General features: G+C 43.5%; 1 protein-coding gene across 1 annotated transcript; it reads right to left on the bottom strand.

Moving 5' to 3' along the window:
- Window positions 1-1,210: 1,210 nt before the first annotated feature.
- ENC1 (ectodermal-neural cortex 1) lies at window positions 1,211-14,966 on the bottom strand. The gene is made up of 3 exons (XM_084503129.1): window positions 14,708-14,966; window positions 8,362-10,174; window positions 1,211-4,400 (listed from the first exon to the last, which is right to left on the bottom strand). The coding sequence occupies exon 2, from the start codon at window positions 10,160-10,162 to the stop codon at window positions 8,393-8,395; it is 1,770 nt and encodes a 589-aa protein (XP_084359255.1). The 5' UTR covers window positions 10,163-10,174; window positions 14,708-14,966; the 3' UTR covers window positions 1,211-4,400; window positions 8,362-8,392.
- Between the last annotated feature and the right edge of the window lie 8,678 nt (window positions 14,967-23,644).

Below are 23,644 nucleotides of genomic sequence, written 5' to 3'. Positions count from 1 at the left end.
TTTTCCCTATTCTGTAAGAAGGCTGATTTCTTCCAATACCCTTCGTATCTCAAGATTCCCTAAGGCACTCCCCCAGCCAAGACTGATTGTGGATACCTCAAACACCGGGAAGCTGAGCAGTGCTTAGGCCTTGTAAGCCACTCAATATTGCAATCCTGGCTTTTTGGGGGATGAAAAACACCCTGAAGAATTCTGTGACTTTCAAGGGGTAGCTACAGGAATTTTGATATAAATAAAATAGAAGATTTCAGAAAAGTTAATTCCTGCAGAAAGCAATACTTCCTGCTACTTCTTTGCATTTCTCTACATATGCAGAAAAAGCACTGCAAGTTTACTCGCAGGGCCAGAATCCAGGCCATACAGGCTGGTGACAGCAACTGGAGCACCAGTGTCTTCCTTGCTCTGCGCTGTGGCCAGTGGAGGCCTCCTTTTCTTTTCCTTCTTTAGGGCTGTGGAAGGAACTGGAGAGCAGGTAGTGGGGAAAAAAAAAAAAAAAAAAAAAAAAAAAAAGTAAGAAAGGTCGTGCCCCTTCACACCAACACAATGTACTGGAGAAAAATCCTCTTCTAGGCAGGAAGGCAGGCCAGTACTTAGCAGACCTGAGGAACTGAACTTCCAGGGTATGTGCTGCTGTATAACATTATTTTAGATCAGGACAAAGGTAAGGGACACCTCATGGCCAAAGAGATGTCAAGCCAACATAGATCAATAGCATAAATATATATATATATAAAACATGTAAATGAGCTTAATAGATCAAAGAGTTTGGCTCTGTGTATATATTATATAAAACAACTGGAATGTTTTATACACAGCCAGCATTTTTTTTTCCTGCCAAATAATTATGAAGGATTCGAGATCCTTAATACCGCTTCCAAGTCATATCAGGCACTAGCTGAACTGTACAGCAAGCACCAGCAAACTTGCATTTCCTGTTCTTAAATGTTTTGAGGCTCTCGGAGATTTAGCTGCTGAACTTTGAGATACAGATCATAGTAACAGCAGTAGAACAGAACAAAGGGAGGGGAAATGCAACTGAAGCAGAAGCTTAAACCAAAGCAGTAAACTGCATGTTGTTGATGTCCTTTTAATAAGAGGACATGAAAAGAACATTATAATGGATTCAAAACATTGGGGGATGGAGAGAAAAGGGGTGGGGGGGAAGGGAGAAGAGACAACACTCTAAACAAGTCATAGAATCATACTTCCATGGAGAGAAAATCTCAAATAATTTATTGACCTTCAGTTTCACATTGTGAAAAAAAAAATAAAAATAAAAAATGCAAGTTTTACAAAACCTTAAGACGTAGTAGCAAACAAAAAGACACAACATAGACATTTTACTTCTTCACTTGTACAGTTTTCTTTTAGTACATGAACCACATCTTCAATAGCCAGGAAAGGGAACATTATTCTGCTCTAATCACTCTTATTCAGACAGGTGTCAGACCTAGAGAAAAGGGGCTGCACAATTATACCAGAAGAGGAAGGCTGTCCTTTGTTACATGTTTCTACAGCAACCAGCCTGCAAAATAAGAGGAACCTTCTCGTCTTATGCCAAGGTTTTTGTGTGCACTCCACTGTGAACTGTGCTCGCTTCAAAGCGCAGGGTGTTTCGCAGGATGGGCACGGTCCAGCAGCCAGCCAGGATCCCCACACCAGTTCAGAGCAAGAACCCAGCACATTTATTCCCTGCAGAGCCAGAGGCCCACCCTGGCTCCAGCTTCCTCTGGCCTACACACAGGAATTAGTATCGAGGGCTCGAAAGCAGACCACAACTTTGGAAACAGCTGCAGAAAACTCATCCTGCTTTTGGAAGCTGCGCGGTGCCGCGGAGCATTTCTACCACAAGCTAAGCAGAGAGGTGCAGAGCAGCTCCACGTCCAGACTGTAATCAGTTTGACGGGGAAAACAGGTCTTGAACCTGTACGCCCTTACTCAAGGAAGGGGGCCCCGGAGGACCTGGTTCTTCACTTCCTTGTACCTTGCACAGTCACTAGCGCCCGGGGAGAGGACATGCAAAACACGGGATGTCTGATGTGATAGCTCACTTTGCACTCACGGGAGCAACCCACAAGATGCGAGGCAGCAGCAGTTCAAGCCTACAGCAGGACAACCTGTGCAAGCAAAGGGATACAGAGGGGAGATCTATCCTACCTAAGATGTTTTCCTATTGCTTGAAAGCCAGCTAGGAGAAAGGAACCAATGAGGGGCAGAGGGAGGCTGTGGGTTTAAACACTTTTTTATTCTATCATTTCAACAAATCGGTTTAACCAGAGGAACTATAACTGTTTGCATCTAGCTGGGCCTCACCTTTAAAAAAAAAAAAAAAAAAAAAAAAAAAGCTGCTAATACCTTTGCTAATTTATATTGTCTCAGTATTCACAGAACTCCAAGTACTCTATTTCTGAAACGTAAGGGTCTACTCCAAACACCAAGTCAAACTTAAGGCAGCACAGAGAAACTTCCAGTGACCAGTGTAAATACTTTCAGATGACAAAGCTTTCACAACTACTGCTACACCACTGTCACACAGAGAAAGGCAAGCATCACCAATGTGACTATTTTTGTTTCGCATGCACGCATGCAGCTGTTTACTTATACCGCAGCACACACTGACCATGTTACTGAATGTGCCAGTTAAGTTGGGCTCCAGAAACATTTAGAAAAAAAACACAGTACAATACATGCTTCATAACAGAATCTGGCGAAGAAAGCACCTGTGAAAAATAAGCTTCTGAAGTCCAGAAGGAAAAGAGTAGGTTTGTGTCTATCTCAAGACCAGACAGAAAAAATACATATTTAAAAGTAAGTTTAGTTTCTCAGGACTGTACCTGATGCTCCTGAGCAACCAAGTGTTTACATACATACCTGACTATGGAAACAAAAGGCAGAAGAGTCTGAGGGTTATTTTTAAGACTAGGAGTTTTGAAATTCATTTTCTATCCCCATGGGAGTTTTGCTAAAGCACTTGGGTCTTTCACACCTGCCCACTCAGATGATCATCTGAAATCCAAGTTGATGAGGCAATCTGGTCAGTGCAAAATTGCTGCTCTTTTTTCCTTATTTTATTTTTTATTTAAAAAAAAAAAAAAAAGAGAGAGAGACTTCATCACTAACATATCTTGAGGTTTTTTGCTTTTATTCTTGAATCAGCCACACTCCACTCATTCAGGTCGATGTGGCTAATATTGAAAGTATCCCCTTTTCTAATCCAATAAATAAATAAATAACTTTGGACAACAACTTCACCTGGGCTTGGTATCCAGAAGCTATTCCACAGTATTTGCATTGCAATCAGGTAGCTGCACAAAGAGAGAGCTGCAAGTGATTTTGGCTGCTTCCAGATTAGAAGTTGAAAGGCATGACCGGCAAATGGCATGTAGCAAGGACACCATCTACAAGACACACCACAAGCAACCTGGGGAGCTGGTGGCCTGAGAAAGTGACCTCCATGGCTTCTTCCTTTAGTATGGGTGTAATTTAAGATCCTGCCTTGTAATCCTTCCATTTCTGACCAGGAAGCCACCCCTCCCTCCCTCCCACCTCTGACCATTACCCAGCAGTTTTCTTTCTTTGTGCAGCAGAGCAAGTCAGCGATCACAAAATGTGCAAAACATACGACAATTCACACAAGCCCTTACAACATGAAGACAATTGCAGGCATTGTTTCAGCATGCAAGCACAGAACAATAAATAACTATATCTACAACAAGTAACGTAACAGGAATGGGACAGTCTGAATTACTTATAAATACAGGGAGGAAAGGGAACAATGAGCATTTGAGGGATATCACTTTTGTTCCCCACTGTTGCAGTAACATTTCACCACTGTGTTCTTCCTTATCTAGGAGGTCACTCGCTGCATGTTGCAGCGTGGGGTCCAGGAGATGCTGTAGGCACTGCCCACAGACCAGCACGCTCCAGCAAGTGGGATTCTCCAGCCGTGCCGCTGCCTCTTCAACCACAGCGGCATCGCACTGCTTCAGACCTGGCCTGCTTCCCCTGCAGCTGGTGCTGGCACTTCAAGCTGTCACAAAGGGAGGTGACAACCATTCCAAATTTCACATACAAACAGCGGAGTCCATGGAAATCAGGAGTTGTGTGCTGCACAGCTCGGAGAAGTCCTATCTCTTTTGAAGGACTGATTAACAGTGGCATTAATCCACAATTACTAGCACAAGGACCAGATCATAGGTTCATTCATTCATTCATATTTAAACCACGTGCTGAAGCACTGAAGACAGTTTTTTCCTCCCATTCCTTCATGTCTAGGTTAGGTAATTTACAAGGTGCAGATGATTTTCTTCAAATGCAAGAGATGCTGAATGATTCTTCTTCATTAAAACCATTTCTCCAGATCTGAGGTTCCAATTCTCTTCTCCAAATAATGGAGTAAACTAAAAGCATGGGGACAAAGAGAGACAGAGAGATTGAGAGGAGGCTTAAAAGGTTTTGCTGAGACAATATGCCATAAGGTTTTTGTTAGACGTCAAAGAAAATCTAAAAGCTAGGCTTAGGATACAATCCAGTTGATGGGCTTCTCCGCCCCCTGCCACCTTAGTGTTCTTGTGTAATAGCCAACTACTGATAAATAAACCAGCCACGACAATTATTTAGGGTCAGATTCTGCCTTATTAGACCTACTTAGCAAACCATCCCACTGACCCCCAGAAAGATGTCAGTTAATTTTTTGGCTATAAATCCAGTCATTGGAAAATGAAATCAAACTGGTCTAATGCTGCTTCACACGACGGGCTCTGTGTCCTGCATACTTTAACATTTCCATGTTACCCCAAAATTAACACGTCAGTTTACAGGGTCTGTGGATTTGTTTTAAGTGAAATAAGCTTGTGCATTTCTCTTCTACAGAAGCTCAGCTGCACACAAAGCTTTTCTGTCACTGGGCCACAGCAAACCTGGCTGGAATAAAGCAGAAGGAGAGGTGAAGGTGTCTCACCCCAATGCTTCCTTTTACCATGAAGAACTCTGAATTGAATTTATTCACAGTATAGAAAGGGTCATATTAATCCCCCTACTTAAAACATCTCTGCTATTCATTAGAGCAGAAATCTGCTTCATTTCTTTTCACAGAGCAATGCACCATGCATCAATTATTCTATCCTGGAGTCTTTTATAAAAATTGATTGTTCAATGAAAAATTCAGCCTTTGGATGTTGAGATTGTGCTTTCCTTTTTCTCTTTGACACCATATTAAAATGCCAGCTTCCAAACCATCATCAGCTCGTTAACAGTCATTTCTGACAGCACTGCTACCATTTTCAGAGTCAAATCCTCCATCACTACAATGCAAAGAAGCTCCAGTGAACTCACAGTTCGTTTCAACATACTGAATCTCTCAAGCTGTTATATCTAAGGCACAAAAGGGAACACTTATAGGAAATACAGAAGCCTATGTAACAACCCCAAGAATCATGCCTTTTTGCAGTTTGGGGCTTGAAACAGGTTATCAAAAAAAAAAAAAAAAAAAGTAAAAAGGTCTCTGCATTTAGTGTTGATTATCTAGACATTCTTCAGTGTAGCATGTCATTCTTCCTTCCCATTGAAACACACACAGAAGCATTGAAGCTAAAACAACCTTTCCTGTTATGGGACAAACTTTTGTATATATCTATAGATATAAAATATATATGTGTGTGTGTGTGTGTGTGTGTGTGTGTGTATATACACACACACATACATGCATATACATATAATATATGTATATGAAACACATGTATATTTATATATATATAAAATGTATATATAATATGTATATTTTTATATATATATATAAAATATATGTGTGTGTGTGTATGTGTGTGTGTATGTGTATATATATACACATACACACACACATACATATATATATACATATATATGTATATATATATGTATATATATATATATACATATATACAAATACATACATATATATATACATACATATATGAAAAAATATCCCCAACCTACTCAAAAGCCCCAAGTTTGAGGAAAGGGACAAAGCAGACTGGTTTTCCTAAAAACTGTCAGATTGGGGCCACACAGCGCCATGAAAACAGAGGGTAATCAGAAGTAATTTCCTTTTTGTCCCTCCCACCCACTGACAAAGCAGCAGGAGTCAGTGGAGAAGAAAAAAAAAAAAAAAAAAAAAAAACTTTTTGCAGGATGAGCACACAGCATTGGAGAGATTTCAGTCTGCGGTTGCATTCATTCAGTTATCTTGTGTGTTAGTGAAGCTAAAGTAATGGCTTTTAACAAGATATTGCAAAGCAAATGAAAGCTTTTTGCACCGCTATATTCTGAGGACGTGCTTTCAAAATATAACACGCCATCTCATGCACTGTAAATGTTAGAACAATTAAGTCAGTCTCTGAAGAATAAGTCAATATTTTTCTTGGCACAGACCTGAGTCCGGGCATTCAATACTACTGTTCTGATAACACTGAGAACTGCTGGAAGTGAGTAGTAGTAGGAATTGACCAAGGATGTTGTTCCCAGGGAGTGGGGAAGCCACCGCACAGAAATCAAGCCTTCTGCCTGCTTTGCTCTCCATCAGGCTGTGCGGTCACCCCAGCACCTCGGATGTGGTGAGCCTCAACAGTTTGCCCTGCCTTCTCAAGACTAGGTCTGGGAAAAACAAAGGAGATAACACTGCCCAATTTCATATGAGATTTCTGTGCAGGCCCATGTGAAGCAGCAGGTCAGATCTCATGTCCTCTACTCAAAGCTCCCAGTTGGCTGAAAGACAACTGCAAGGTGAATCCTCAGTTTACCTGGAGGATTACAGAGAGAAATGGACTTCACAGCTACCACTAAATTCAAGAGTGTATTCTTTTATCTACACTGCTTCAAAGACTTTTGGGCTTGACATTTATTGCAAGAGTTGGGCAAATGTCTCCAGCTGCAAAAGTTAAAAGAAAAAAAAAAAAAATCCAACACACCACTATGGTCTGAACCTTGGGAGTCTCTAAACATGAGCTGTTCTTCCTAATTTCTGGAGAACCTATTTCAGTTGCACCTCTAGGTAACTTAGATGCAAATGCAAAGCTCGTGTAATTATTTCAGCTGCATTTACTTGTCTTGTACCTTCTAACCAGGCTGCCTTCATGGTCCCATTGCACACAGTTCAAATCCAAAACCAAGTTACCACTCACAGGGCACGCAGATTATTTAGGATTAAGAACGCCACTATGCTTCTTTGTTTGGCTGGTGGTAACAGCGATTCTGTTCTGAGGTCTCCCAGGGGGAGAAAAGCAATACAACACTAGCAGGCGTCAGCCAGATCTGTTGCAAAATACATAGACTAACAGTTCTGGAAAAAGTTCAGTAACATATTTTAAGTGATGCAACACTTGGAAGGATAAAAATTAGGAAAAGCGGGAATTAGTTGGAACAGGTAGCAGTCTAGCACGAAAAAAAAAAAAGAGTTTTGAAGGATGTTGGCAATATGTGTAGGTACCCAGATTTATTTATTTATTTAATGAATGTTTTCTCCCTTCCTCCTAAAAATCAGAAATTTACAAGAATGAAACAAGTGAGGCCACATAGAGACTTACTTGTGAGAAGACACAATGCTGAAGTTGCAACTGGTAAGAGCTTGGCCCATTATGTATAATTAAATTGTTTTGGAACATTGTGTGCTATAGACTGGTAATTATTTCAGCCAGCAATATTAATTATATGTCTTCCTGACACTACATCTAGTCCAACATATATGTCCATAAATATTTTGAAAAATATGTACTTTAAAGTGTATCAATGGGCCAAATTCAACCTTAGTCCAGGCAGATGCGACCTTGCTGTTTAGGCGAGATAGAAAACCAGGCCTGAAGTGCTCGTAAAACACCGTTCGTGGATGTAAGTCAGCAAGTTTCCCCAAAGAGGAAAGCATGCTGCTTGCCTGGAAATGCAAGTGAATTCACTATCATGCTTCAGATCAGGATTTACAATCCCAGCTACTGGATATACAGTGACTTGGCTTGTGCAGTCAGGAAAATAGCACAGAACCCTTGCTTAGCATGCATTTGCTATTTAAATGTAGAGTGGGATTCAGGTTTCAAAAGATTCTCTGCATTTCCCCACTAGCACAGGGTCTAGCAAAAATAACATTTTTCATCATCTAAATCATGCAGCAAAAAGCTCCACGAAGAGCAGTGGATGCAGGGAATGTGGCAAGCTACCTGCAACACCTGGCTTTGTCACAGCCTCAGTGTCTGGCCTACAGCAGCCCATGAACGTATGTGCCTCATTGCTCCAGCTGCACCCGTGGGTTGCGTATACTCACCCTCCCCAGAGCTGCGGCTGAAAAGCTTTGTGAAAAACATTATTACTCTGGAATTTAAAGGTGCTGTTTCTTACCTGATAATTTCTAATTGCAACACACACACAATTATGAGGGGAGGTGCTTCCATGTGCTGACAAACGCCGTGGGAATTAGCGAATAGGGCACGGTTGTTATGCTGTTCCATACATCTAATGTGGGATCATAGCAGTCCAACGTTTTGCATCGCTGAATGCCGAAGTAGCCTCCAACAACGTACAGCTTGTTTCCAGATGCCACTGCATGGCAGCTCATTCGCTTGGCTGTCACATCTCCCACCTTAGTCCACTGGTACGTCTCACTGTTGAATTTGTAAGCGGAGCATGCAGAGAATTCGGTATCTCCACCCATAATAAAAATCTGGTTACCCAGAACAGCTGCAGCTGTGTAGCGCCAGGGCTGGGGGCAGGTGGCTGGTACTGTCCATCTGTTTTCACACTGATCGTAGCACTGAACTTTGGGCAGCTTGTCGTGGCTGACACTGGTACCACCGAAAGCAAACAGCTTAAGCTTCGCACTGACTACAGCTGCATTGCTCACTCCCTCTCGCAGTGGGGCAACCATGGTCCATTTGTTGGTGACGGGGTCGTATTGTTCGACTTGCTTTAAGGATACTGAAGGGGAAGCTGGAAGGCAACCTGTTGCTGCGGTGTGTCCTCCTACGACATACAAGCAGTGCTTCAGCTCGGCAGAGCCATGCCCAAACCGAGCTACCAGCATGGGAGCAGCCTTGGACCACTCCTCATGAAGAGTGTCATACACCCACACATCTTTGGAGACTCCGTTTTCTGATCCCCGTCCCCCAGTGATATATACTTTGCAGCCTATGGCACAAGCACTGAACTCTTTCCGTGGACTTGGTATGTCAGCCTTCGGAATGATCTCCTTTGCCTTTTGGTCCACCAGGTACAGCTTGTCACACATAAAGGTTTGGCCACCCAAAAGAAAAAGCGAATGGCCAGTTTTACGGGGCCTGGCACACAGGCTAGTGACCACTCCGTCATTCTGTAAGATCTTTAACTTGCATCGTATCGACTCTTCCACTATCTCTTTGCTTTTCCTTTGCTTGGTGATAAGTTCTTCCATTGCCACGTTCTCCATGAGGTATATGGCTGGCAAGAGGGCCAGCCTCACCGTCTGCAAGAGCTCGGGCAGATAGCAGTGACGCTTACTGAGGTCGTAGTTGACCCAGTTGATAGCCGATTCATATACCAGCCTTTCATCTTCTGTTTCTAATTCTTCACTGGAAAGGAGCTGCACTACCATGTCTTTGGGCAGCTGGAGGAAGTCTTCGCTTTTACTGATACTCTGGAAGTTGCTAAGGCACATCCTCCAAGAGAGTTCATAAAGCTTGGTGCACTGGTGAGCATCCGACAGCAGCAGCATGCCAAGACAGTTGGTGGGATGAAGGTTTTTCTCCAGAAACTCTGCACAAGCATCCCTAATGTCCTGGAACTCCAGCATGTCACCAGCCTCCAGCAGCGACTCTGCATTCTCCTCGTTGATGATAACCCTGGAGGAATATGCATAGTCCAGAAGCAGCTCCAGGACTTCTGGGTGAATGGAGTTATGGAAGTTGACTTCACTGTCCTGGCTCTCTTTCAGCCCCCCACTGAACATTGCCTCAAAATAGCGGCTGCAAGCAGCCAGAACGGCTCTGTGGCAGGGGAATGACCTGTTTCCGGCATGGAGAAGTACATCTGTAAAGAGACGCTGTTGACGCAGGAGGTTCAGGTGAGTAAGGACGCTATCAGCATAGGATGACTTGTGGAATAAGTATATGTTTATGGAGCCAGTACTGGCCCTAGATTTGCGATTTTCATGCATGCTGACTGACATTTTCTTCCACACCTACAAACAAACAAAAATAATAATACAATTAATGAGACAAATAATTTCATTGTTCCTTTTAGATATCAAAAAGTGTATCTACTATTCACTATAAGATGGGAAAAAGCCCTAATTTATAGATGAGTGGACAGAGAATTGCATCTACCTTTGGCATGTGTTTATTTTTTTTGTTAGATGAGTTTCATAAATGACATACTCCAAATTTGTTGCCCAAGAGCAGGTTTATCTTGGGAAACCTGATCTCCAACTTTCATAGCAATATAGTGCAAGCATGTAAGTCAGAGGAGAAAGAAAAGGAACCAGGACTGATTTTCTCACCCTTCCCCAATCAAGACCAGCTGATTCATTACATATGTACACATGCACATGCTTGAAACATTCTCCTGTACTGAATCATAGCAGGAAGAGCTACCAGACAGAATACCTAAGGAATGTCAAAAGCTGCACAGGGAACAAAAAAACTACTAATCCCATTAGGAAGCTTCGCTTTGGTATAATGATTCCATATGCAACAGCAGAGAATGAAAAAGGGTAGCCTTAAAAGGAAAACCTAGCAAGGATCATAGGTTTAAACTTGCAAAACCCCTAAAAAAATATATATTATGATTGTATTTCAGAGATTACATCTCGAACTCTGCCAGCAGCTGCCTGCTGTAATGATACAGCATTTATGTGGCCAGAGTCAGCAAAAAGTTGTGTTTTCATTGTCAGCTGAAGCCACTGAGGCATCGCTGTGATGGAGCTACCTCAAGAGTCAGGTACTCAGAGCACAAGCCATTGACAGCTGCTGGTTACTTCTGAGGTGTGGAGGAGACATAAAACACATGGGGCATACCCCATACTGTTCTTCTACTCCTGACAAACACAGAGCTGTTCAGTCTCTCTCTGGAGATGAATATTCCTGTTATCTGCCATGATATGTAGGCTTACATGTGATTAAAGGAGCAAGATTCCAGATTTAATTAAGAGTTGAGCCAAAACAGAGTGGAGCACATGGAGTAGGAGGAATACTGGCAACCACTTTTAGACAACGGCCAAAAAGCCACAGTGCAAATAAGAGGTGGAGCATATGGAGCCCAGTGCAAGCTATGGCTGTGATTGCTATTGTAATCATCTCACTTCTCTCTGCAGAGGAAGCTTGGAGAAAGAAGAAAACCAGACTTCCCTAATAACTATGATATTCTCATGCTCAGAGTCCCATCTTCAAATAAGGAACAGGGTGAGAGCCTACCTGGGAAGCTCCCAGTGCTCAAAGTCAGAGCATGACCCAGGGCTGCCTGTGGAGGTGTTTAACGTGGATGCACTTCCCCCTCTCACAGACTCAAACATTTTCATATTCCTGCGGATGTTTAAGCAATACCGTACAACTCTATTCCTGCATTTCACACTTAAAGATGACACAAGAGGTTGAAAACCCTCAAAAAACTTTACTAAATAATTTGTTTTTCTAGGTTCAGATGACCAGAACCTTCAACAAAATCAACACCACAGATGATTCATTTGTCCAACAGACCCCATTTAAGAACATCCTGCTTGTGCATATGGAATATACACACACTCTTCAACAAATACAGATTAGATGCAACTTAGTCAGCACCATCCTCCTCCCTAAATAATATACAGAATAATCAATTTGTCAGATAAAACAGCAAGGTTTTGATATACCTTTCACTTCAGTCACAGGGGAAAAAAAAGAAACCACCCCCAAGCCAACACCAATTAAGAAACAAAGAGACACCTTACTGCAAAACTACCATAACTCATTTCCTATAATCTGGAAAACGACTTCCCTGGTGCAGTTCAAATAGGATTGAAAAGAGCAAGCAATACAGCTCAGTAAACAGTGCTCAGTCCAAACTCCTCCAAAACTGCAAAGGAACACTTCTCATGACAGCCACAAGGCAGAGCACCTGGCTCACTCTACCATGCAAAAGTCTGAAAAGGAGCTTTAAAACCATGTTCCCTAAGCCAGCCTTTGCAATGCATTAACACTCAGCACAGAACAATTTAGGGAGGATGGCACATCCTCACAGCACAAATCCTTTTACAAGAAAAATGAAATAATCTTTAATGCAATTGTATTAACTGGCAAAGAGTCTGGCAAATAAAGACTGAGATGCCATTCAAGGATCCTGAACACTAATCTTGGGCTAAAATTACTCACTTAATCTATAGCCAAAAAGACTACACTGACCATACACTCTCAGGTTGAAACCTGCTGGAACTGAAGGATTACAGAAAGGGTCATGGCTCAAAACATTAGCACACAAACCGTGGAGAGACACAGATGGGAAGGGGAACCCATCACTGGCAAAGAATCCCCTGCAAGTTTCTAAAACTTCCACAGACTTTACCTTTTTTAATGCCATTACCATGCAGCACACAGCATTCACTAGATGTCTACAGCTTGGCTTTCCTGGCACTGAGGAACTAATCCTGCAAGGTCTAATTGCCAGGGAGCAGAATGGGAGCTAAACACCCACTGATCAGAGACAATAGAGTCACTAGGATCTGAAGACTAAAGATGCTCACTGCCCCCTTCCTCTCTCTCCCAGTTAAGTGATAATGTAGACACCACAGCCTAAGCGTGCCATGATCTCTACAGCATGCCAGGAAACATGATTCTCATCCTGTACCCCTATATGCTGGGGGAACTCAGAACACACTGAAAACTTTCTTTTACCATGCAGAGAGGATTCAGAAACAGGGCTGGTAAAGTTCATGTCAAAGGCTGCAAACACAGCCGCTCAGGTCTTTCACGGGGCTCTGCACTCCTGCAAGCACCACTGGCGAACGATCGCTCAGAACGAGCCCACAACCACAACAAAATAGATGCAAACTTAAAAAACCCACCCTGCAGCTAAGCACACGTTGGAGGCTAGTGAGCTACAGACCATATGCAGAGGGGAGGAACAGATCACTGCACGTTACCCAAGCCCACCCACAGCCTCAGTAACAAACGCTACTGTTAAAAAATGGAGAGATAGGCTCTCAGACTGCTCCTGAGAAAGGCATTCAGCATTTCACCCCACTAGAACAGAAGACCGTGTCTTTCTGTGAGTGATGTCATGTCTTATGAACCACTTGTCCATTTCACATACCCTGGTCTTTAACTGTTCCAGTAACATCACCTTTATCACCGCAATGTCATCTATTGAGAAGAATTCAAAGTATGCCAATTCACATTTAAGATAAGCTAACATATTTCCCCAAACAGAGCAAAGATACATATCTATACGCATCTCTTTCCTCCGCTGTGGTTGCTGAGATTAGCTCACACATGGACTAGTCAAACACCCTTAAAGGCAATTATCACAATTTACTAACAAGCAGTGTTTCTGTAAGCGTCCTTTAGCAGGTCCTAACAATTAGCTGGGTCCAGAATCTCACTGGAATATTAAACGGCATAAATGACATCTCTGATTTCTCTATTTGCTGCTGGAAATTATGCAAGCCTCAAATTCTTCAGCGGAGGTAATTTACAGTCAGTGAGCAAATGTTCATCTTGAATAAAATGAGTCAACTCCCTTCAGGCAACTTTTCTTTAGAAATAATAATATTTGTATGTAAAAGACAAGAAGTGGTCAGCAAATTACAGATATAGATTTTATCTAGGAGCAGAGGTTCAACCAAGACTTTGATTTATAATTACACTTCAACAGGCTACTTGTCACAGCAGCCCAGTAGTAAACACTACTTTAAGGCTGAACAAGACTCCCTGCCCTACTTCTTTGGAGCTCAGCAGCATGCAGGTCTCAGCCTAAACCAAGCGTAAAAATAGGTATTTTCAAATTACTGACACAGCCACGGTGCAGAGTCATTTTACTACGACCCTGTAATTACTTGGGGCTGGTTGAATTTTGTGCAGGATCAGTGAAACGGCTGGAGGAGAGGCAGTCTGCTGTACGTCCCATTGATTGAACCGGTCCTGCCTTCAGCCGCTAGCCCCGCAGCGCTGCCACCAGCCCCGCAGAGCCGGACCCCGATCCCGCCCCAGCTCCTCCAGGAGGACCTTGGCGGCTTCCTGGGACCTGCAGCGGGACGGAAAGCAGAGCACGCTGCTCCTGCAAGGAATGCAGCGCTGCTCACCGCACGCAGACAAAGAAACCCGGCTCTGGATTCCCCGCAGCTCACCTGGTCTCGATGCCCAAGCGACTCCCCCTCCCCGCCCTCTCTGAAACCAAAACTTCAGTTTTCCTCCCCAGAAACAGTGAGAGGAGCCCGGCCGCCTTGCGCTGCCCTTTACAGACCCACCACCACGTGCAAAACTTTCTGCTCGGGGGCAGGCGCAGCCGCTCCGCAGCCAGCCCCGCGGCTCCCGGTCCCTCCCCACCGCCGCCGGGGTGTGTCGCGACCCCCGGCAGGGCTCCCCGGGGGCAGCGGGGACCCCCGGTGCCCATCACCGGCACCTCGGGGCAGCACGGTCCGTGCCGTGCCCGGGGCGCAGCGCGGCCGCGGAGCCCCCTACCCCAATCCCCCCGTCCCGGAGCGGTGCGGAGCCCTCCCGCTTCCCTTCGCCGGGCACCGACTTACAGCAGCAGCAGCGGCTCCGCGGCGTCCCCTGTGCCTCCGCGGCCGGCGCAGCGCCGCGCATGGGAGGGCAGCGGGGCGCGGAGGGGCGCGGAGGGGCGCGGAGAGGCGGCCGGGCAGGCTGCGCTGCCGGGCGGAGGTGGTGCCGCCGGAGGGAGGCGGGCCGAGCAGGGAAGGAGGGGAGAAAGAAGGGAAGGAGAAGGAGGAAAAAGAAGAAAGGGGCGGCCGCTGCTGCTCCTCCTGCTGCTGCTGCTGGCACCGCCGGGCCGCAGCTCTGCCTCGGCGGCGGAGCGGGGAAGGGGTATATGGGCGGGGGGCGGGCGGACAGCGCATGCAAAGCGGCTGGGTGACACCCGGGGGAGGGACGTGGGGGAAGCGGGCGGCAGCACCAGCAGCAGCAGCAGCAGCAGCAGCAGCAGCAGCAGCAGCAGTAGTAGTAGCAGCAGCAGCAGCAGCAGCAGCAGCAGCGCTGTCACGTAAGCCCGCATCCCGCACGGGGCCGCGGGGCTCCCGCGGGTCCCGCAGCGGCCGAGAGGGAGCGCTCCGCTCGGCAGACGGGGAAAATAGCCGCCCGGGGTGTGGGACAAGCAGCCGGGCTCCCGATGTGCGCGGAGCCCCGCGGAGGATGCGCGGAGCCTCGCGCCAAAGGGTCCCGAGGGCTGCGAGCGCCGCGCTGCCCCTCGCCCCGCCGGGAAGCTGGAGCCTGGCTTTAATTATTTGCCCATTAACCAAGCATGAGAAAAACGCTCTTGTGCAAAAAGGCCGATTTCGGAAATAAACATTTTCTAAACATAACAGCGGTGTTTACACAATGGTATTGTGCAGCTCTCAACAACAGCAACGAAATTAAAAATGCACGACACCCTTCTACACATTGTGCACAATGCTGATTTGCCATTTGCTAACACAGTTTGCCGCAATGGCATTAGTCTAAAGAAGCTTGAAGGAAGATAAGAGCAGTTATTTGCTCCCACCAGCAGGAAACTCCTAGCTGCATATAACAGTTTGGAGAATTCATTTGTTCCCCATAAAGAAATGTCACCTACATCTCTCCTGTTGGAGAGAAGCCTTGTAAGCAATTCACTAGCTTGCAGGGGGTTACTTGTATTCCTGCTGCTGGACTGCAAAGACTGCAGATAAGCACACACTCAGCGTATAGCAGGACACATCTGAAATTCTACATTCTACATGAGGGCCAGGGGAGGTATGCAGGCGCAGAGAGCGTGCCTAAGCAGAGAGCAGATGAGAGTAATTTGTTTCACAGGCTATTTCTTTTTACAGTACTGTTTGATTATGACATGAAGAATTGGAGATTGCAAGGTCTGAAAATGTTGTGTATCACTATGTAATAAATAAAGTGTATTTCAAAGCTATCTAGGTGTGAGAAGCTCTTGGAAATTGTAAATGACCCTACACAAGAGGTACTCATGGACTCCATGCTCACTTGAGTCAAGCAGGTCCAGTGAATTTTGAATTAGGCTGTGAATGTTTGACCTTTCTTGCACCATAGATTGTCCATATTGCGAGTCTGGGTTTCTCCTTTCGTCATAATATTTCCCACAAAATATTTTGATCCTTCTTTTCTCCCAGTTTTCCCCAGCAAAGCCTGCAAAGATTCCACTCAAATCCTGCCCTAGTGGTGCTAATTACATTATGGTGAATTCTCCATAGTCAGGTATCAGAAAGTCAGATTTTATCATCAAATACAACCAAAAAACAAGGGATACATCACTTCCTGCAGTGTTAGATCTGTTCTGCTCCCTTCAAACAGGCAGATGAGTGATCACCATGAGTGAAAAACAGAAATGGCAACGTTATTAATCTATTGCTCAGTGATGACATCTGTGCCATGGGACTGATTTTGCTCATTGTGATGAGGAACGGTCAGTGAAAATTGAAGTCTATAGAGAGGACAACATACAAGGCTTACACAGCTGCTCATAGCTCACGTATTTGAACAATACTCTGGGTGACTAGAATGAGCTAGTAATCCTATAAAAGATGGACCAGATGAAGTACTGGTCTTCCTTGTCCTCCATAAAACAAGGAACCTGTTGAAGTTAATCAGGGCAGAATAATTGGATGAGGCAAGACATCATCTGCTGGGGAAACAGCTACATGGCCAGACAACCCCTTCTGCATGCATGTAAGTCAGCGCACATGCACCGTATGAAACAGGGCTGCTGGTGGGAGCAGAAAGGGGAGGAGAAGAAAAAGTAACCCTGTAGTCCTCTGCCAGTTACATATCTGAAAGGCTTACAGACCACAACAGTGGTTCTCCTGAATTTCTTTCTACAAGCTCCTTTTCATACCAGATGACAAAGAGCATCCATAACACCTCTGCTCCTCCCTGCATGGGGGTTAACACCAGGCAGCTCTGGTTGTAAAGGCAGCTTAAATCACATTTATAACAAGAATCCTTGCCTGGTTATCATGGGAGAAATACTCAACAAATCAACCTGGTCCAAAGCAAATCTTTGGCCCAGTTTAAATTGGTCTAAGTCAGGTCACATTTAAACATGGTTCCGGTTGAGCCAGTTTTGTAGATGGGCCAATCTGTATTTTGACACTGCTGAAAACAAAGTTGGCCTAGCCTATCCCAGGACATAGTTTAACATGCCCACTGGACTAGTTTAAACATGTTTCTCCCAGTATTTGTATGCCAGGATCTTTGAAGTGTTGCTAAATATCATGATTTTATCACAAATCACAAGATAATTGGCATTTTTCTCAAAGCCTCAGCTTCTAGAGTCATGTGAAATTGATAATCTCTTAGGGTTTGCATTTATTTATTTATTTGTTTTAATAAAAAAGATTTAACAATGACTTTGTGGAGTGGAAGTGTGGCCTTCAAAAATAGAAGGCGTACAAAACCCCAAATATTTTCTGTTTTAATCTCTGGAATTTTAAGTGCCATGTTTGACTCCAAAACAATTGGGGTAGCAAAAACTTCTTTGTTCAGCTCAAATCCAGCTTGCTATGCTTAGAAGCACTGCTGGTTTAACTAAATGAGTTTCACCTCACACTTTATTTAAATTGGCTTGGCTTCTGTGTTGAGACAAGTTCTTGGATTCTTGAATGTATAGCAAACTTTATAATATGGCTTTATTGACACTTAAAAGTTTTGCAGGCATGCCTTTGTAGCTAAAACATCTTCCAGACTACCCTAGCCACACCAGCAAGAGCTCTAACACAGACAGAGCTCTACCAGCAAAATAAACTATTTACCAGTGCAGGCTGTTACATTCAGGAGATCGAATTTTTTGTTTTCTTTTGTTAGTATCAGCTGCATCTACACTAGCAGGGTTTGCCAGTACAGCTATCTTGGCAACCCTTTTAAATGCAAACAAGCTGTATGTGCCCGCAGAACAGACTGAGATCTCATTTTTAATGCTATTAAACAGCTGTGTCTTGGGCTTTTGCCTTGTTAGACTCTTTTAACCACATTATTTTGTTCAACTGCTAAATAAGCAGCATGGGGTTAAATGTATTAGTGTAATTTATCTTCATTCCTTCCCAATTTACACTTTGAATGAATTAATTAGAATGATCTAATTAACACTGTACAATAGCAGTACCAGTGCCAGAGATCTCTCAGGGGGATGTGGCCAGGAACACCCCTCAGTGACCCACACCTGCTTTTCTTATCATTTGTCTTTGATGAGCTTCTCCAGCCTGGCCTGGAAACAGAGGTTTGGTTGGTACAGCCCAACATGGCACTGTGCTTGCTTAGTCCCAGAGACTATCTGAACTGTCTGACGGGAGGTCAACAACCAACAGTTATTAGCAGCAATTATGCCAGCTTTTCCATTTGTTTTGAGGGGAGAAATCCTTCTTTTCCTTGTTCTCCTCACCTCTCTGTATGCTGCTTTTTTTCTAAAGGATTACATTCAGACTGTCCCTTAGATGTCATTCCTGCATAGCATGGCAGCTCAGCATGAAAGGAAAATGTCTACTGCTGTCTAGAAACTAGCAGCACTAAGGGGCAAATTTTTGTGTAAGTGACATGTAACTGCTACTCTCCAAGACATTTATACCGCCCCAGTGGGACAAATGGTTGTAAGGTGGGTGTTCCTTCTCTCCTGGAAAGTACGTGAACACCAGAACATTTGAAGACAGTGAGCTATGACATTATGTAATTCTTAAGAGAGAGGACATGTCAGGCCTTGGTTTCCATTTAAAAGTAAGTATGTTTTGCACAAAATGTTTTCCAAAAGGATCATTGTGACTTTAAAACAATGTTATAGATGTGGATAATGTCTGGGCTGGGTGAAAAACAGAAAGATTTTTAAGACTTCTTAATCCTTATGAGAAACCCTGGGAAAAGCCTTACTGTTGCATCTAGTCCAGAATTCACAACTCTGCACTATTCCAGCAGTACATATATACAGAAAATCAGTATTGAGAGAAAATATGTCTTAGGCTATGAGGAAAAGCCTTCCAGTTCAGCTTTTTGTAAAGTCCCTTTATGCATCTGATCATTTTCCAGTTCTTATTGCTCTCTAGATACCCCCAAAAGAGTCTCCGCTACCTAACTTTTATGTTTTGTCTACTCCGTATTGCCTGGACTCTCTCTTAGAAAGAAAAATCGCTCTTGGTCAGTGAAGACAACAGTGATAACGACCTACTTTTGACCGAGTTGGATTAGCAAGGGGTCCCAATTATTTCTGGTATGCAAGCTACTTCCCACAGACATGTGGCCAAGAGCAGTACAGGGAGCACTGCTACAAAGAGTGGTTGATGCCACTTCTTGATACCACTTGTGACATTCAGCGTCATCACTGTCACATTCAGCAGAAGTCTTAGCACCTTATCCATACATTTAGGAGATTTCTGTGCGTATCCTTGCTGCCTATTCCCCCCTCTGCACGGTGACTCCACACAGGCAGTTTCTCGCTTCTTTTCAGGAGCTGTCTCCGGTCTCAGTGCAGACTCCGGGCTTGCAGCAGCCTCCCTCTGCTTCTCTCTTCCTAAGTAGCAGTGGCCCCCAGTGGTGACAGCTACGCCGGCTTCCCATTTCAGGTTATTCCGGTCTGTACTGAACAGTCTCCATGCTCTAACAGGAACGTGGCCTAAGGACTAGCGAGTTCCTCACATCTTCCAGTTCTGCTGGGACTATGGGCCAGTTCCTTCGCATCCCTTCCAACCCCTACACGCCTAAGCTTGGAAACAACCAGTGCTGATCAGTCTCTGAGAATGTGGTTGTTTCTTACATTATCCATTAAAATGTTTAGGCTTTTAGAAGGGACCAGGTGAGTCAGTGAACAGTGTGTCCCCTAAACGACTGAGTATTTTGGTTGTTTTCACCTTTTACACGAGTATTGAAAGCAGGAAGACGACAATGTATTCATGCAAATGAGTACATTTGGCTAAGTAAGGACAGCAATACACATCTAAGCAGCTATGCTTACATTCTTAAGTAGCAGTACACATTGAAATACAACGTATTTAAGGTCTTTTAATACTTGAGGGCCATTTAAGGTCTTTTATTCAAGGTATGTAAGGATAAGGACTTTTGACTTAATATGGGAATACACATATTTTTGGTGCTGCAACTTTTAGTTGCTGAAGTGTGAAAACACAGATATGTGTGCATCCAAAAATTTACATTTTAGCTTGGGGACTTGTTACACTGTTCCCCTCACTTACATACTATTTTGCCTGCAAATTAGAAGGGAAGTCTCTCTTGAACAATTCAGGCCTGCTGAACTGTCAAGCCAGATACTGACAGACAGCACCAAAACAAACAAACAAAATCAGACAATGCATAGGAGCCAAATGCTTTCTGTCTCAAATTTAGGAGAGAGTTTCAGACTTTGTCAGGTAGGTAAGAGAAAGCATGAGAGAAGAAAACTTTACTTATTCTCTTCCTCGGTGCCTAGGAGACATTAAGCTAATCTGTCTTTACGGATGTGTTAAGTAGATCAGAACTTTGGGTAGAAGCTCAGGTTGTTCAACCTATGTATCACTGTAACTAGCATCTACTGTACCAAATCAAAGTGGAGGCCAACACATTTTCACAGAATCACAGAATGGTTGAGGTTGGAAGGGCCCTCTGGAGGCTATATGATCCAATGGCGGGGGGGGGCGGGGAGGGGGGGCTCGACAAGGGACACCCAGACCAGGTTGCCCAGGACCATGTCCAAGTGGCTTTTGGAGATCACCAAGGATGGAGAAGATTCCACAAACACACTGGGCAACCTCTGTTAGTGTTCAGTCACCCACACAGTAAAAAAGTGCTTCCTGATGTTCAGGAGAAACCTCTTGTGCCCATTGCCTCTTGTTCTGTCACTGGGCATCACTGAAAAGAGCCTGGCTCCATCCTCTTTGCACCCTCCCTTCAGGTATTTATAGACACAGGTAAGATGTCCCTTGAGCTTCCTCTTCTCCAGGCTGAACAGTCCCAGCTCTCTCAGCCTCTCTTCACGGGAGAGGTGCTCCAGTCCCATCATCATTTCCATGGCCTTTCCTTGGGCTCTGTACAGTATGCCTATGTCTCTCTTCTACTGGGGGGCCCAGAACTGGACACAGCAAAGCAGGTGTGGTCTCACCAGTGCTGAGTAGAGGAAAAGGATCACTTCCCTCAACTTGCTGGCAACACTTTGCCTAATGCAGCCCAGGACACCATTAGCCTTCTTTGCAGCAAGGACATATTGCTGGCTCACGTAACTGCTGGCTCATGTCTTGTAGTCATGTTTTCCATTATCATATACACACATCTTAAAGCACTAGTTTCCAAACTACAGGCTGTGAGGTCATGGGAAGTGGTCCACAGAACGATAGTAAAATGTAAAGTTTATACTGTTTCCTATTCAAAAAGGTTGATGATAAGAATACAGGAGAAATTTGGAAGCTCAACATGGTTTGTCGGGGACCACTGCTTTAAAGAGACAGAGAGTACAGAATTTCCTGATTTTTATGAGTTTAGGACAGATCCAGACAAGTATTTTAAAGCAAGCTTGTTTGTGTAAGTATGGCTTTATTAATTTTCCTGCTGAACAATTCACCACAAACATCTGGAACAGCCTTATTAGTAGTTTTGAGGCCGCATTAATTCTGGATGTTCTTAAATAGCATTTTTTACTTAAGAACACTTAAGAAAGGAACACTTTTGAAGGCTCTTGGCAGAACATGAGAAGGTTAAAATAATCTGTTACCTAGTCTTATTCTGTGAAGCTTGATGATTGTGAAGACTAAGTAATCTGATTCCATACATTTTAACAGGATGAAATGTGTCCTATTGAGCTGGTATTTCTGTGGTTTAGATCAAACTTTTGAACATGTTGCCTACAGCAGGGGTTGTTTCCCAGGCATTCTTATATGCACAAGTAGCCTCAGTATCCTCATCAGCCTATGCCTGTTTAATGAGAAGGACTTAAAAGGACACATTTACTTGTTTTAAAAGACTTGTTTATGTACTCTCTCAAAGCATTTATGTGAGACTTTATTGTTCTTGTGTACAAAGGAAACCAGTGAATTGTATGCTGCCACAGAGCCCATGTATTATACAAGCACTTATAGGTTCTTTGTGAGGTTTAAATCCTTTATGGTACTGTTTTTTTTTTTTTTTTTTTTTCCAAGCAAGCCTTTGTAGAAGATGAATTTCCTGTTGGTGCAATGCAGTGGTGGTACATTTAGATTTGCAGCAAAGACTTTTTTAAAAAAGAGGAAACTTAGGAGTGAAGAAAAACCTGCATCGTAATAGGCAAAACCTTGAAAATTCCATGTTCAACAGTGAGGGGAAAACCAGGTTTCTTAGCTGACTTGTATTCCAAAAAGGCCTATTACCTCTCCACGCTAAACATTAATTTGGATGATTTAGTTAAGCCTAAAACAATTCGGAGGGCTTAAACTTGGAAGGATGCTTAGTGTGGGCAAAGCTTCAAAACTTTCTTAATACAATGCGGCATTTACTCTGGTTATTGATTTGCATCTTCAAAGCTCTGCTTTATTTTAGGCTAATGGAGTTTAATTAGAGATCTGATTGCTGCTGAAAGTAGTAAAAATGAAACTGTTGGTGCTTTATTTGAGCTAAACATTTTCTGGCATTTTTCCCAACCTCCAGGACATGTCTGGACACGTTTCTACTTTCCTACCTGAAGAAGGAACACTTGGCATGTCAACATATGTATATTTTGGCTTAAATAAAAGACAGTAGTTTGGAAACACAAAAGACAGCTTCTGCCTTTTGTAATAGGTCGTGTGTTAATATGTAAAAGAGGTAATACATTAAATTACGAAGAATTTGAAGTGCATAGTTGCAAGATAGCTAACTGATCACTTGGGCTTTCTTAAAGAAATGTATTTAAGGTTTGGGCTGACAGGAAATTTACTCTTCAGAATTTACTTTCCTCTGTTTGTAAACTTGGAATTTTGCTCACATAGACTAACAAAGCCTGGTGATTTACCACATCCAAATAATTGATTGGAAAAAACATTGGGGTCTCTTGAAAGGATTAATGCAAACTCAGCTGTGGAAGCAATTTTATCCTGGCTATAAGATTAGAATATGCCTACTAGTACATTTCTAGATAGCTTTGAAATTCATTGCTTACTGCAATAAACTGCACATATCATAATAGATATTATGGAATAGGATAGAAAAATATTTGAAAGCCTTGTCATATCACAACAGATGGAAGGAGGCAGAGGAAAACAGCTTTAAGACAGTGTTCCTCACCAAGCAGTTGTCAAGCACCCATAAATGGATTTTGTACTTCAAAAGTATTGGTTCAAAGTATCTAACCAGAAGTCTCCAAGTGTCCAATAGGTTGTGTAAAATGACAGCATACATACAACGGTATGCACAAAGCCCAGCCAGAACTTGTGTTTGTACATGTGTAGTGTTTGGACATGTGTAATCTCATTTTCTCTGATAGAAGCATAAAAATGAAAATGATGTAAGTACCTTAGATTATCAGTTGTATGAAAATTCATCAG

The sequence above is a fragment of the Aythya ferina genome (assembly GCF_964211825.1).
Source record: "Aythya ferina genome assembly, chromosome: Z".
NCBI lineage: Eukaryota > Metazoa > Chordata > Aves > Anseriformes > Anatidae > Aythya > Aythya ferina.
This window is presented reverse-complemented; position numbering and strand designations above follow the sequence as displayed.

What these genes read in the sequence shown, in the direction of transcription:
- ENC1 (XM_084503129.1), bottom strand. Translation starts at nt 10,162, where the DNA reads ATGTCAGTCAGCATGCATGAAAATCGCAAATCTAGGGCCAGTACTGGC.